Here is a 13,454-nt window from a genome sequence, read left to right on the forward strand (position 1 = left end):
TTTGTTATATTTCCTATCAATCCTAACCCAACGAAGCCAAAATTAGTGAGATCTTCTACACTGTATGGTTAAAACAAAATTAAACACAAAACAATGCAGTTAGAAAAATGTTAAGTTCTTTAATAAATTATGTGCACACAGCTTTTAGAAAAGGTAGTGTTTTATAATATATATCTAGATATCTTATTTTTTTATACTAACTTTAAAATTGTCATTTTTCAAGAACTAGAGGTTTATAACTCATATATAGTAAACCAGAAAATGTTCACTGACCCTGTTATTGCCAAGCATCTCAAAGAAGAGGAAGAGGGAATTCAAGATGGGCATGTTTTAGGCAAAATGCCAAAAAATTCAACAAAGTAAGATTAATAAAATAATTTAAAAACTTGATTCCCTAATGAGTTCCTTTTATTCATTTATTTCACATTCTCAAAGGGTTGTCAATAATATTCTAAGTATCTCTGAAGCTGCTTTAGTGCTTCACTTATCATTAGTATAACCCTAAAATCCTGACATTCATTCAATACATCATGTACTGGTACCTTCTCTTGAGGCACATTCAAGTGTTTTGGCAAACAGTAATGAAGTATCTAAATACCACATACGTTAAAACTTCAAGCCTTATTGAGTCACTGATTTCATCCCTTTTGATCTGCCTTTTCTCCAAGAAAATCATTCCCCAGGAAATCCAAGTTCCTCTAGTTGTTTTCTTTGTGTTGTTTCTAGTTCTTCTAGTCTTTTGCGAAGTAGAGAGAGTTCTCTTTGATGCTGCTCCTCCTTAAAAGCACAGAAAGAGGGAAAAAAAAGAAAAGAAAAAGCACACCAAAAAAGACTTAGAAAAACTGGTGGAAAAATAACCGTTAGGCAGTGGCCTCAGTGCCTCTTTTATTCAGGCCTGCAACACCTGGCAAGAAAAGGATGACCATTTTAGCAGTCTAAGAACACCAGCATGGTCTAGACTACCAACTAGTCCTTGCTTCTCTCCTGCCTCTGGCTGTAGCCTTCAGCAAAAACCCAAAGTCTGTTCCTCTCTAGGTGTAAAATTCACCAGGGAGTGAATTAGATAATAGTAATGTAGGGCCCAGCTGTACTTATATGGCAACTTTCTAATGTGATGAGAGTTTAATAGCAGTTTATTATATAAACAAAGCACTTCGTTTGAGATTCAATTCGGTGACTTACAACATTAAAAATCTTCAGTGCTTTCAACATTACAAAATGTCATTGCTTAATAACAGTTCATCTTCTGAAAATCATCCAATCAATTTGATTCCATCAACATCTCAGGGATCTGATAAAGTAGAACCATCTCAGGTTTTGGGATTAGATTTAGGTATGAAATTCAACTCTCACTTAGCTATGACCTTAGTCAAGTCACTTCACCTCTCTGACTCAGCTTCCTCACCTGCAAATTGGGAATACCAATACCTTCCCTCAAAGCATTTTTCATTAGGATTAAATATTGTATGGAAAATACATAGTGCAGTACATTTGCGTAAATGTTGGTAGTAATTAGCATTGTATGAGTGACTACAAACTCAACAGTTATTCAAAGACTTATCAGTTAAGCTTCTTCCTTTCAACTGCCCAACAGGAGACTTTACTCCTAGCACCATCGCTAAAGGATAGGATAGACTCAAATCCACTATGCCTCTCAGCAGACTTTTCTGGTAAAGATTTAGGTTTTTAACTATTTAAAGAGGTAAAAACGTATGGAAATATTTATCTAACTTTCTTCCCTAAAATAAATGCTCATACCTGCATATGAGGAGGAAAGGATAGTTCCATGCCTGGAATCACAGTTGGTGACTGAAAGCTTCCAGGATTGATGGATGCTGTTGAAGGTATGTTAGGACCCAAAATTAAACTTCGAAATTCATTATGTCTTCTCTGTATATCCTTTAGTCTTTTTTGAAGCCTTGTATGTTCTTCAAATGGAACATTTTGTCTTAAAAAGAAAAAGTGTTTCTGTTGTTTAATACAGTTACATTCTATTGAAGAACGGTATGAGTCATAGAACATAATTTTAATTGGAAGAAAAGAATTTCTAAATTATAAGATTTATCTATATATAATATACACATAAAATTTGGTTTATCTAGAAAGATAAACAGAAACATGATATGACATCTTAATTATATGCGTTATTGTTGGCCCTGCAGGCTATCAACTGATTTTAAAGTTTTATTTGCCAATTAATCAAAGATTAAAAATCTTTTGATACTTTTACTTTCATTTCCACTTTACTCCACCAACCCATGAATCCTAAAACTAAAAGGAGACTCCTTAAACCAAAAGGGTGCCTTATTTTACTGCAGGAATCAAATAGAAATAGAGAAAATGCCAGGTTGAATCTTTTTTTTTAAAGGGAATTATTTGTTTGTTTGTTTATTTATGGCTGTGTTGGGTCTTCATTGCTGCATGTGGGCTTTCTCTAGTTGCAGTGAGTGGGAGCTACTCTTTTTTGGGGGGGGGCTACTCTTTATTGCAGTATGTGGGCTTCTCATTGCAGTGCATTCTCTTGTTGCAGAGCACAGACTCTAGGGCTTCAGTAGTTGTGGCGCACGGGCTCTAGAGTGCAGGCTGAGTAGTTGTGGTACACGGGCTCTAGAGCACAGGCTCAGTAGTTGTGGTGCACGGGCTTAGTTGCTCCACAGCATGTGGGATCTTCCTGGACCAGGGCTCGAACCCGTGTCCCCTGCATTGGCAGGCAGATTCTTAAACACTGCACCACCAGGGAAGCCCTAGGTTGAATCTTATGAATGCCATTTTTGTAGGTGAAATATGGTCAATTTTCACAGATCACCACCTTTTTGGACATAAATTTCCTGACGATCAATCACACCAGTAATCAAATATAGTTTCAAAACCATTCGAAGTTCTAGGCCATCTGTGCTATAGCTGCCCAATCTTGAATTGGTAACACCTCCTCCATAACCATTAATTTTGAAATATTAAGTTGAATTTTGTTTTAGAATGAATTTGGTGGCTTCTTACTTTGGAACAGAGAGTATTACAAAGTTGGCATTTATTCCACAGTCTAGAAACCTCTTGGATGTTCTAAAAAAAACACAACTGTTCACATTTTGGTAATAATTATACCCAAGAAGACCAGTGCACATTATAAAAAACATCACTGCTTGCTATACAGGCAATTCCCATTACAGAAAAGTCTGATACTGTCTAAATGCTGAAGACAACTACTAATTACCTGAATTTGAAAAGATTTTATTAACTTGAATCACATGGGTCAGACACTGCCACTACCACTATCTTAATATGGTAAATCTCTGCTAAAAAATGCTAATGATGCAGATTATTAGCTGTGCTTGGATGTAAATGAAAAACCAGAAGCTACTGCCCAATATTTTCCATACCAAAAAATAAAAAAACTGAACTTTGATTCAAAGTTGTGGCCACAATTTTAGAACTTGTAATCACTAAACTGTCTCGTCTCAGCAGCAAGGATTCACACCACTCCTGGCTACCAAAGCCAGTGACTGACCTCTCCTGTCAGTCCCAACTGTAATACAAATGCATGTGTTAAAGACCTTTTGGTTTGAAGAAACATTCAATCAGAAAAAAAAAGCAAAGATAATGAATTAGGAGTCTAATGCATAGTTTTAGAATTCTTTTAAATGTATATTTTAAAAGAAACCCAAGTGCACTATACTCAGAAACAAAGTTGTATAATGTCAAAATAGCCACATGGGGTATGTATACATACAAACACATTACCTATTTAACACCTGATTTTCTGTTTCTAATTCTTCTCTCTTTGCCTCCAAGACTTCTACCTTTTCCTGCATTCTCTTCAACTTGTTTTCATGGAGAGATTTTCTCTAGAAAAAGAGAAACAATTCATATGAGCAAGTATGGTAATACATACTCTCCTATTTGAACAAAGCTATATAGTGAATATTTTACTCACCAAAAAAATTTTACTTAGAGATGAGTATTTTCAGGGAATACTAGGAGCAAAGATTAGTAGATATGATGCTTACTAAAAATTTTAAAGGTAATAAAACACAGATCTACCTCATATCCTCAACGTGACAAACAGAACCATTATAAATGTCAAGCCAGAAAATTGATATCAATAAGGAAATTGTGCAAATAAAAAATCTAGGAAGGGAAGGAGTCAAGTTTTACTAATGAGTTTACCTGTCACCTCATAATCGTGACTGTTCATTTTCCCAGAAGATTATCATGGGTTTAAAACAACTATAAATTTAAAATTTAAAAGCATGTTTGCAACTGATAAATTGCTACCAAAGTAGTAAATTAAAGGATCAGACAGATAAGATTGATTATGGATGCATCTCAGTTTGAAAGCATGCCTTTCTAAATATTAAAAAGAAAAAAATTTAAACTTCATAAAGGGAAAATTTTCTAATATGGAAAAATCTATGTATAATGCAAAAGTAGTAAATGAAAAAAGGTAACACTTTTTCAGTTTTATAAACAGGTCGTTTTTATTTTTTTTTTTTTACAGAAAAACACCTATAAATGTTGACCATCACTTAGTAGCTCCAGACCTTTTAGATTTCTGTTTTCTAACTCTTTACCTAAGTATAACAGGCTTACAGAAAAATGCACATAATGTAAATGTAAAGCAAAATGTAAAACCACGAAGCAAATGCTGGTGTTGTTACCTCACAGGTCAAGAGCACTGCCGTACCAAAAGGGCCCCTACCCTTCCCTCCTTTCAATCTCTACCCCCTCTGTCCTCTGAAAAGGTAACCAACTAATTTACTTCCAAAGCTGTAGTTTTGTGTATTTTTGAACTTCATACAAATGGAGTCACAGTGCACATTCTTTTACAGATGGCTTTTTTCTTTCACTCAATACTGCGAGATTCATTCATGTTACTGCTTACGGGTATAGCTCATTCATCGCCTACCCTGGCCCAGGAACCACCCTTCTGTCCTTTATTAGCACAAGTATGTATATATGTACAGGTGACTCAGGACTCTGTCTATTCATTCACCTGCCCACATCAAAGAAATCATACACTATATACACTTCTGTTTCTGGATTTTTTGGTGGTTGTTCAACGTTTTATCCCTATAAGCCATGTTATTGCATGTCACAGTTCCTCTCTACTGTTATGCTGTTATCCATTTTACAAACACACTATATTTTATCCCTTCTCCTACTGATAAGAATTTGAATTGTTTTCTACTTTGAAGCTACTATGAATCAAGTTTTATGAACATTCCTGAATATGCTTTTGGTAGATATATGTCCTCATTTCTCTTTGAGTATATACCCAGGAATGAGTCATACAGTATACATATGTTTTATCTTTAGTAAAAACTGTCAGTTTTCTAAAGTGGTTCTAACTAATTACTAATTACAGGCCCACCAGCAATATACAACAGTTCTAATTGCTCTACATCCTTACCAACACTTGGTGTGGTCGGTCTTTTAAAATTTTAGCTACTCTGGTGGAATAGAATAATATGTCACTGTAGCTTTAATGTGCATTTTCCTGTTAGCTAATGAGGGTGATTACCTTTTCTTATGCATACTGACCATCTGGATATCCTTTTTTTGTGAAGTGCTTGTCTTAGTCTTTTGCCTGTTTAAAAAAATTTTTTTTTGAGTAATCCATTTCTTATTTGTAGGAGTTCTTTATATATTCAGAATACGAATCCTTTGTCAGATATTTGTGTTGCAGATTGACCTTCTCTCAGTGTGTGGTAACATTTTTTCCCATAAGAGTGTCGTGTTATAAAAAGAAGTCCTTAATTGTAATAAAATCCAAATTATCAACCATATCTTTTACAGTTAGGGCTTTTTATGTCCTGTTTAAAAAAACTTATCCCAAGATCTTAAGATTTTCTCCCCAAGTTTTTTTCTAGCAGCTTTATTTTTTTACTTGTCACATTTGGGTCTGTGGTTCATTTTTATCTAATTAGGTTGGGTTAATGATAACCAATTGACTCCACATCATTAAAGGACTATCCTTTCCCTATTGAAAGGCAGTGGTACTTTGTGGTAAGTCAGGTGTTCATATACTATTCCTGGACTGTATTCTGTTCCATTTGTCTGTCTATCCTTATGTCGATACCACACTGTTTAAATGACTGTAGCTTAAAGTAAATCTTGATACCTAGTAGTGTTAAGTCCTCCAGCTTTGTTATTTTTCTTCAAGATTGCCTTGGTTGTTCTAGTCCTTTGTACTTTCATATGAATTTTAGAATCTACTTTCCAATTTCCACAAGGAAAACTAATGAAATTTTGATTAGGACTGCATTCAATCTACAGATCAGTTTGGGAAGAACTGACATCTTAATAATATTGAGTCTTTCAAATCAAGCGTGGTATAGTTTCCCTTTATCTAGGTCTTCTTTAGTTTTTCTTAGCAATATTTGCCTATCTTTTATTAGATTTGTTCCTAAATATTTTATATTTTTTATGCTAATGTAAATGGTATATATTTTATTTTCTAATTGTGTATGTAAAGAAAGAACTGATCATCACAGAAATGCAAGTCAAAACCACAATGAGATTATCACCTTACAACTGTCAGAATGGCTATTCTCAAAAAGACAAGAAACAACAAGTGTTGGTGAGAATGTGGAGAAAAGGGAACTCTCACGCACTGTCGGTGGGAATGTAAATTTATGCAGCCACTATGGAAAATAACACGAAGGTTCCTCAAAAAATTAAAAATAGAACTACCAGCAATTCCACTTCTGGGTATTTAGTGAAAAAAAACAAAAACACTAACTTGAAAAGGCATATGCACCCCCCATGTTCATTGCAGCAGTATTTACAACAGCCAAGACATGGAAGCAACCTAAGTATCCATCAATGGATAAATGGATAAAGAAGATGTGATATACACACTGGAATATTATTCAGCCATAAAAGAGAAGAAAATCTTGCCATTTGTGACAACATGGATGGACCTTAAGGGCATTTTGCTAAGTGAAATAAACCAGACTGAGAAAGAAAAAATACCACATAATTTCACTTACATGTGGAATCTTTAAAAAATAAAATAAAATAAGCTCAAAGATACAGAGAACAGACTGGCAGTTGCCAGAGGCAGGGACTGGGGGCTGGGTGAAGGAGGTCAGAAGGTACAAACTTCCAGTTATAAAATAAATCAGTTCTGTGGATGTAAAGTACAGCATGGTGACTATAGTTAATGATGCGCATTGCAGTATTTGAAAGTTACTGAGCGATATCTTAAAAGTTCTCATTACAAGAAAAAAATTCTGTAGCTATATATGGTAATGGATGTTAACTAGACTTATTGTGGTAATCATTTTGCTATATATAAATACCAAATTTTCTCTATGGAAGGTTTTAAATTAAGGAGTCCATTTCCCTAATGGATACAGGACTATTTAGATTTCCTAATTATTCTTGTATTAGTTTTGTTGAGATGTTCAAGGAATTTGTTCATTTCATCAAAATTGCATAATTAACACAGTTGTTCTTATAATAGTCTTTTTGTTTTAATATCTATAAGATGTATAGTGATACCCCTTTTTCATTCATTATATTGTCCATTTGTGTTTATTCATCTACCTACCTACCTACTTTATGAGGAGTTTGGGGAGAAGCCATTTTATCAATCTTTTCAGATTGATCAGCTCTTGGCAAGTTAAATTTTCTCTATTGTATTACCTCTGCTTCACTGATTTCTGCTCATGCCTTGCGGAGGCAGATGAGGATGTTGTTAAATCTATACACAGAGTTCATAATTCAGTTATTGTGTTTTTTAGTTCTAAGCCTGCCATTTTAAAAAATGTTTTCTAGTTTACTGATCAATTCTCAAGCATTTATTTCTGAGCATCTACAACACGGTAATTTTAAATTCTGTATCTGATAACTCCATTACCTGGATCCCCTATGGGGGGTTTCTTTATATTGATTGTTACTTCTCTTGATTTTCAATGTTATTTCCTCATGCAGCTATTTTTAAAATTATTAATAGAAATTTGTTAAAATTGATAAACCAATACTGATACATTATTATCAACTAAAGTCCAGTTTACATTGTCACTCTTTGTGTTGTTCAGTTCTATGGTTTTGTCAAATGCATACTGTCCTGTACGCACTATTGCGGTACCATACAGAATAGTTTCACTGCCCTAAAAATTCCCTGTGCTCTACCTATTCATCCCTACTTCCTACCCCACAAACTGTCAATCACTGATTTTTTTTGTCTCCATAGTTTTGCCTTTTCCAGAATGTCATATATTTGAAATCTTTCAGTATATATAGTCTTTTCAGACTGGCTTTTTTCATTTAGCAATATGCATTTAAGGTTCTTCCATGTCTTTGCATGGCTTAATAGCTCATTTCTTTTTGTCACTGGATAATATTCTCTTGTATGGATACAGCAAAGTTTTTTAACCTTCACCTACTGAAGGACATATTGCTTGCTTCCAACTTTTGGCAATAATGAATAAAGCTGATACAGACGTTTGTGTGCAGTTTTTTTGTGTGTGTGAACATACATTTTCAACTCATCTGAATGAATACCTAGGAGCATGACTGCTGGACTGTATGGCCAGACTACGTTTTAACTTTGTAAGAATCTGCCGAAGTGTCTTCCAAAATGGCTGTACCATTTTACAACCCCACCAGCAATAAATGAAAGTTTCTATTGTTCCATATCCTTACCAGCATTTGGTTCTGTCAGTGTTTTGGATTTTAGCCATTTTAATGGATGTGCAGTAGTATCTCTGTTTATTTTTTATTTAGAGCTAGACACTACATTTTAAAAACTGAGGAAATAACTGAAGCCTACAATGCTAGTTTCCCTTAAAGCAGATTTACATTTGTTTCTTGCAGGCAGCTAGGAACACTAACAACAGGGGTTAATTTAATCTAATTTTAAGGACAGATGATCTGAAGCTGTGCTTCAATACTTGCAAGGGCCAGGCTATTTGCAGTTAGTTCACTCTTAGTCCAAGGGCATACCCCTTCATGGTCTCAACCCACAGCACTAGTAGACTCAGACCTGAGACCCTCTCTCTGGCAGATTCTGAACTCCAATTTTTGGTCCCCAAGCCCTACGAGGTTGTCAAAAGCTTTGCTTCACTTCTCAGCCTCTCAAGCTGTCTCTTCCAGAACTGGCAGCTTCCTCTAAGGGAAAAGCAGCCCCAAATGCTGAGCTCACCTCTCCAGGTTTCCCATCTCTCCAGGATCTTGGCCTCTTAATTCTTCACTGCCCTTCATGGAGATATTTTTAAAAATATTTTGTCTGATTCTTCTAGTTCTCATGTGGAGAGCTGATCCACATATTTCCTAGTCTGTCATTATCAAAAGCATATGCTCCTTTTAGGTATTTTAGTTCAACTAACAGCAGACATTTTAAAGATCGAAATGCTTAATACTTCATTATTATATGATTATATAAACCTGCAATCTTAAAATCTAGTTCTATTTCTCCATTTGTACTGCTCATTTAAATTGTAGTAAAATACCAATTTTTTCACTATCATCTTCAAATCTTAAGCATGTATATTTATACACACACACAGAGTGCACACTTAACTGGGCCCTATATTAACCATAGTTAATACAAAATACAGGGATTTCTGAAGGGAATTCCAGTCATAAAATACAAAATCTTGAGAAAAGGCTTTTTTAGAAAGGATAAGAAATGAATTAAGAAGAATCTGTAATTCTATAGGAATGTGGATTCCCCTGATGGTTCTCCAGCAGGGGAACTGATGGGTGAAAGCATTGTTTTGAAAAGATTAATATGGTATCAGTGTATAGGATGGACTCTGAAGTTTGCCTCTTAAGAGGCAAATCTGGAGATAAGCTTCCTGAAGACAGGGTTCAGGACAATGTTGCCCCATCCTCATCACTGTAAAAACAACCAGCCATTTACTGAGCACTACTCTTTGCCAGGAACTGAGTTAGAATGCAGCAAAAGAACTGGATAGCTGGTTGACTAGTAGACCCAATGAATGCCTTAGACCCTAACATTATAATCATTTCTTTGCAGCACCCTCATTATCTTGACCCAAGCCAAGCCTCCTTCTTCTTCTTCTAACACACACACACACACACACACACACACTGACCGGTCTCACCTTAAATTAACCAGCACTAACTTCAAATGGGCCCCCCTATTGGTACCTGGAAATCCTACTAATTTCCCTAATCCAATCACTCTCCCAAACTCTTACATTCTTTCACAACTTCTTGTCTCTTCTCAAATCTGTTAGACCTCCACTCTTCACAGTCTGAGCTGGTGACCCAGATTCTTTTTTGCATTGAGAAAATAGCAGCCATCAGTACAGAATTTCCACTACATCCATGAATTTATCAGGAACTTACAATCATATATTTTGTCTTTTTTCCAGGTACAATAGATACATTGTGTTTCTATCCCTTCCCTCTCTGAATTGAATCTAATGCCCTTCTGCCTACTAAAAGATATCATCCCTTCATTTGCCCCCTCTTTCTCCTGCATCATCAATTTTCCCCTTGCTACTGAATCATCCTATAATTTCTCCCTTCTTAAAGGAAGCCTTTGCTCCCACAATGCTAGCTATTACCCCAGTTCTCTGTTCTTCACAACAAAATTCCTTCGACAAACTATACTCCATTTCAATCAGACCTGCATACCTACTACTCCACAGAAACAACTCTTGACAAAGCCACCAACAATTACCATATAGGCAAATGGATTCTTAGTCTTCATCTTACTATTTTATCATCTTACCACTGTGAAATAAAATTCATATTTATGGCAAGACAAGAAAAATTTAAACATAAAAATTCTTCTCTGCGCTTTGGCCTCCCCTCTCCCCTCACTGTGCCTTGTGTATCTGCATTATGCATTGACCATACCTCCCCCATCAGCAGGAATACCTGCTCAACCATAAACAGCAACATTCTCCTAGCATCAGCAAGACAATGCCTTAAAAGAGAACATTCCTTCTAGATTATAAAGGGTCACATGACCCACCACAATGGCACTAAAATCTGGATTTTGTAAACTGTCAATAATAGGTCATTTAATGTACAGCCCTCTGTCTCAAAAAGCTTATATAAACTGTATCTTGACTTCTAACGGGCGGAACAGTTCTCAGAGCTTTCTGAGATGCTCTTCTTGGGTTTTAACCCTCAAATTTGTCTTGAATAAAATTTTCCAATTCTTTCTTAGGTCGCCTGATTAATTTTTCGTCGACACTATGATGTCATTCGACACAGCTAATCCTTCTTGAAGCGTTTTTCTTCATTTGGCATCTAGTACTCTCTTGGTTCTTTTCCTATCATGAACTGGCCACTCCTTCTCAGTCTCCTCCTTAACTTCCCAACTTCTAAAGTCTGGAATTCCTCAAAACTCAAACCTGTTCTTTTCTGTCTTCCTTCACTTTCTAGGTGACCTTATTTTTTAATCCCATTGCTTTCAATATCACTTACATGCCGGTAAGTCCCAAATCTTTATCTCTAGCCTAGTCCTCTTCCCTGAAGCCCTGATTCATGTATTCACCAGAATGCTTAGTATCTCCACTTGGAAGTCTAATGGGCATCTCAAAGAGTTAATGTGTCCAAAAGAGGCATCTTTATTTTATCCCTAAACCTGTTCCTTCCAAGGTCTTTCCCATGTCAGTAAACAGCAATTCTATTTTAACCACGTGCTCAAGCCCAACATCTTAGGCATCTTTGATTTATCTCTTTAATACCCTGTAACCATTGTAAGTTCTACCTTTAAAAATATACAGAATCCGACCACAAGTCTGCTACTAGCTCTCTACATCTCTCATCTGAACTACCGAAAAGTGGTCTTCCTGAGTCCTGTTTGCCCCTCTACACAACAGCCAGAGATTCTCCTGAAGATATAATGCAGATTACAGCATTTCTCAATTCAAAACTCTCCAGTGTGTTCCTATCTCATTCAGAATAAAACCCAAAAAAAGCCCCTACATCACCTAGCCTCCTACTACTTCTGTCCATTCCAGTTACCCAGGTCTCCCTCCTTGTATTCCTTCAACATACCAAGCAGACCCCTGCCTCTTTTACTTTCTATTCCCTCTGGAACATTCTTCCCCTACATACAAAATATGGCCTCCCCCTTCTTTCCTCGAGGTCTCTGCTCAAACGTTACTTTATCAGAGGCTTCTCTGATCACCTATATAAATGCCCTCTATCCCCCTTAGTTTTCCTCTTAGCACGCATCTCCACCTGACACTTGTTCCTTTACCCCGTGTCTCCCATCCACTACAACATAAGCTCCTCAGTGCAGAGTCTTTATTTCTGTATCCCTGTGAATAAAACAGTACCTGGTATAATACACAGTAGGTTCTCAATAAATCTGTTGAGTAAACTGCCTAAACGAATATAGAGAAACCTCATAGTGAAGAGAGTCTGAGCTAGGATGTTGCAATAAGAATAAAAAGAAATGAGGTGGGGAAAATGTGAGATACATTATAAAGGAAGAATTCACAGGCTCTAGTGACTATACTGGGTAGAACAGCGTCTCCGAAATATTTATGTTTACTCAGAATCTCAGAATGTGACTATGATATAAGAAGAAATATATCTGGTCTTTGCCCTGGGCTTCTGGCACAGAGCTCCTAAAACACATGGAATTTCCTGAGTCATAGGAGCATCTTTTGCTATTCATAACCAGCCCTTTTCAATCATACCTGAGTTAATACTAATGAGTTAACTTAGGGTGGGACCCCTAGGTAATCTCAAAATAGAGCTAGTCACTAGAAAGACCAAGTGGTAAGAAGGTAGGAACTTGCAGCACTATTCCCACCTCCCACTCTCCACCCTCCACTTCTGGGAGTGGCAGTACTGGAGATTGATATCTATTAAAAACTCTTGAACAAGGATACCTGGAAAGCTTCCAGGATAGTGAATACATTGATTTGCTAGAAGGGGGCACTCCCAGAGAGGGCACCCCTCCCCCTCCATACCTCGCCCTATACATCTCTTCTATACAACGCCCTGCGTTGTATCCTTTCTAATAAACCAGTAAATACAAGTAAAATGTTTTCCTGAGTTCTATGAACCTGGGTGGGGGGTGTTATGGGTACCCCAATTTATAGTCATTGGTCAGCAGTGCAGATGGCTAAGGACCTGACACCTGACATGGGGTTAGTCTTGAGGCTGAACCCTTTAATTTGTGGAATCTGATGTAGTGTCAGAATTTAATTGAATTATTGGCACCCAGCTGGTGTCCAGAGAATTAGATAATTGGTTCTTGGTGTTGGAAAACACTCCAGAGTGACCTTATCTGAAAAAAGCGTAAAGTTAAGATGAGGTTATACTGGATTAGGGTGGGCCCTAAATCCAATATTGACTTGTGCCCTTAGGAAAAGGGAAAAATCTGGATACAGAGACAGACACACACCGCGTGAAGAGAGAGGCACAGACTGAAGTGATGTGTCTGCAAGCCAAGGAACACCAAGGATTGCTAGCAACCACCACAAGCTAGGAGAGAGGCATGGAACAGA

The 13,454-nt window shown here is 36.6% G+C and overlaps 1 protein-coding gene across 7 annotated transcripts in view; it reads right to left on the reverse strand.

The window, feature by feature from the left end:
- Window positions 1-99: 99 nt before the first annotated feature.
- Window positions 100-13,454, reverse strand: part of CEP83 (centrosomal protein 83) — a 133,594-nt gene continuing 120,239 nt past the window's right edge. For 4 of the 7 annotated variants that reach the window (XM_027107201.1, XM_027107200.1, XM_027107198.1 and 1 more), the window contains 3 exons: window positions 3,739-3,842; window positions 1,759-1,948; window positions 100-777 (listed from right to left, as the gene is read on the reverse strand). In XM_027107201.1, the coding sequence (XP_026963002.1) occupies window positions 673-777; window positions 1,759-1,948; window positions 3,739-3,842 (399 nt within the window). In that variant the 3' untranslated portion in view covers window positions 100-672. Of the gene's footprint in view, window positions 905-1,758; window positions 1,949-3,737; window positions 3,843-5,518; window positions 5,585-13,454 lie in introns of those variants that run through there. The other 3 variants (XM_027107202.1, XR_003432949.1, XM_027107203.1) reach the window with 3 other exon arrangements.

Source organism: Aethalodelphis obliquidens, unplaced genomic scaffold, assembly GCF_003676395.1.
Source record: "Aethalodelphis obliquidens isolate GAN/ISIS:26980383/991018 unplaced genomic scaffold, ASM367639v1 scaffold8, whole genome shotgun sequence".
NCBI classification, from domain to species: Eukaryota; Metazoa; Chordata; class Mammalia; order Artiodactyla; family Delphinidae; genus Aethalodelphis; species Aethalodelphis obliquidens.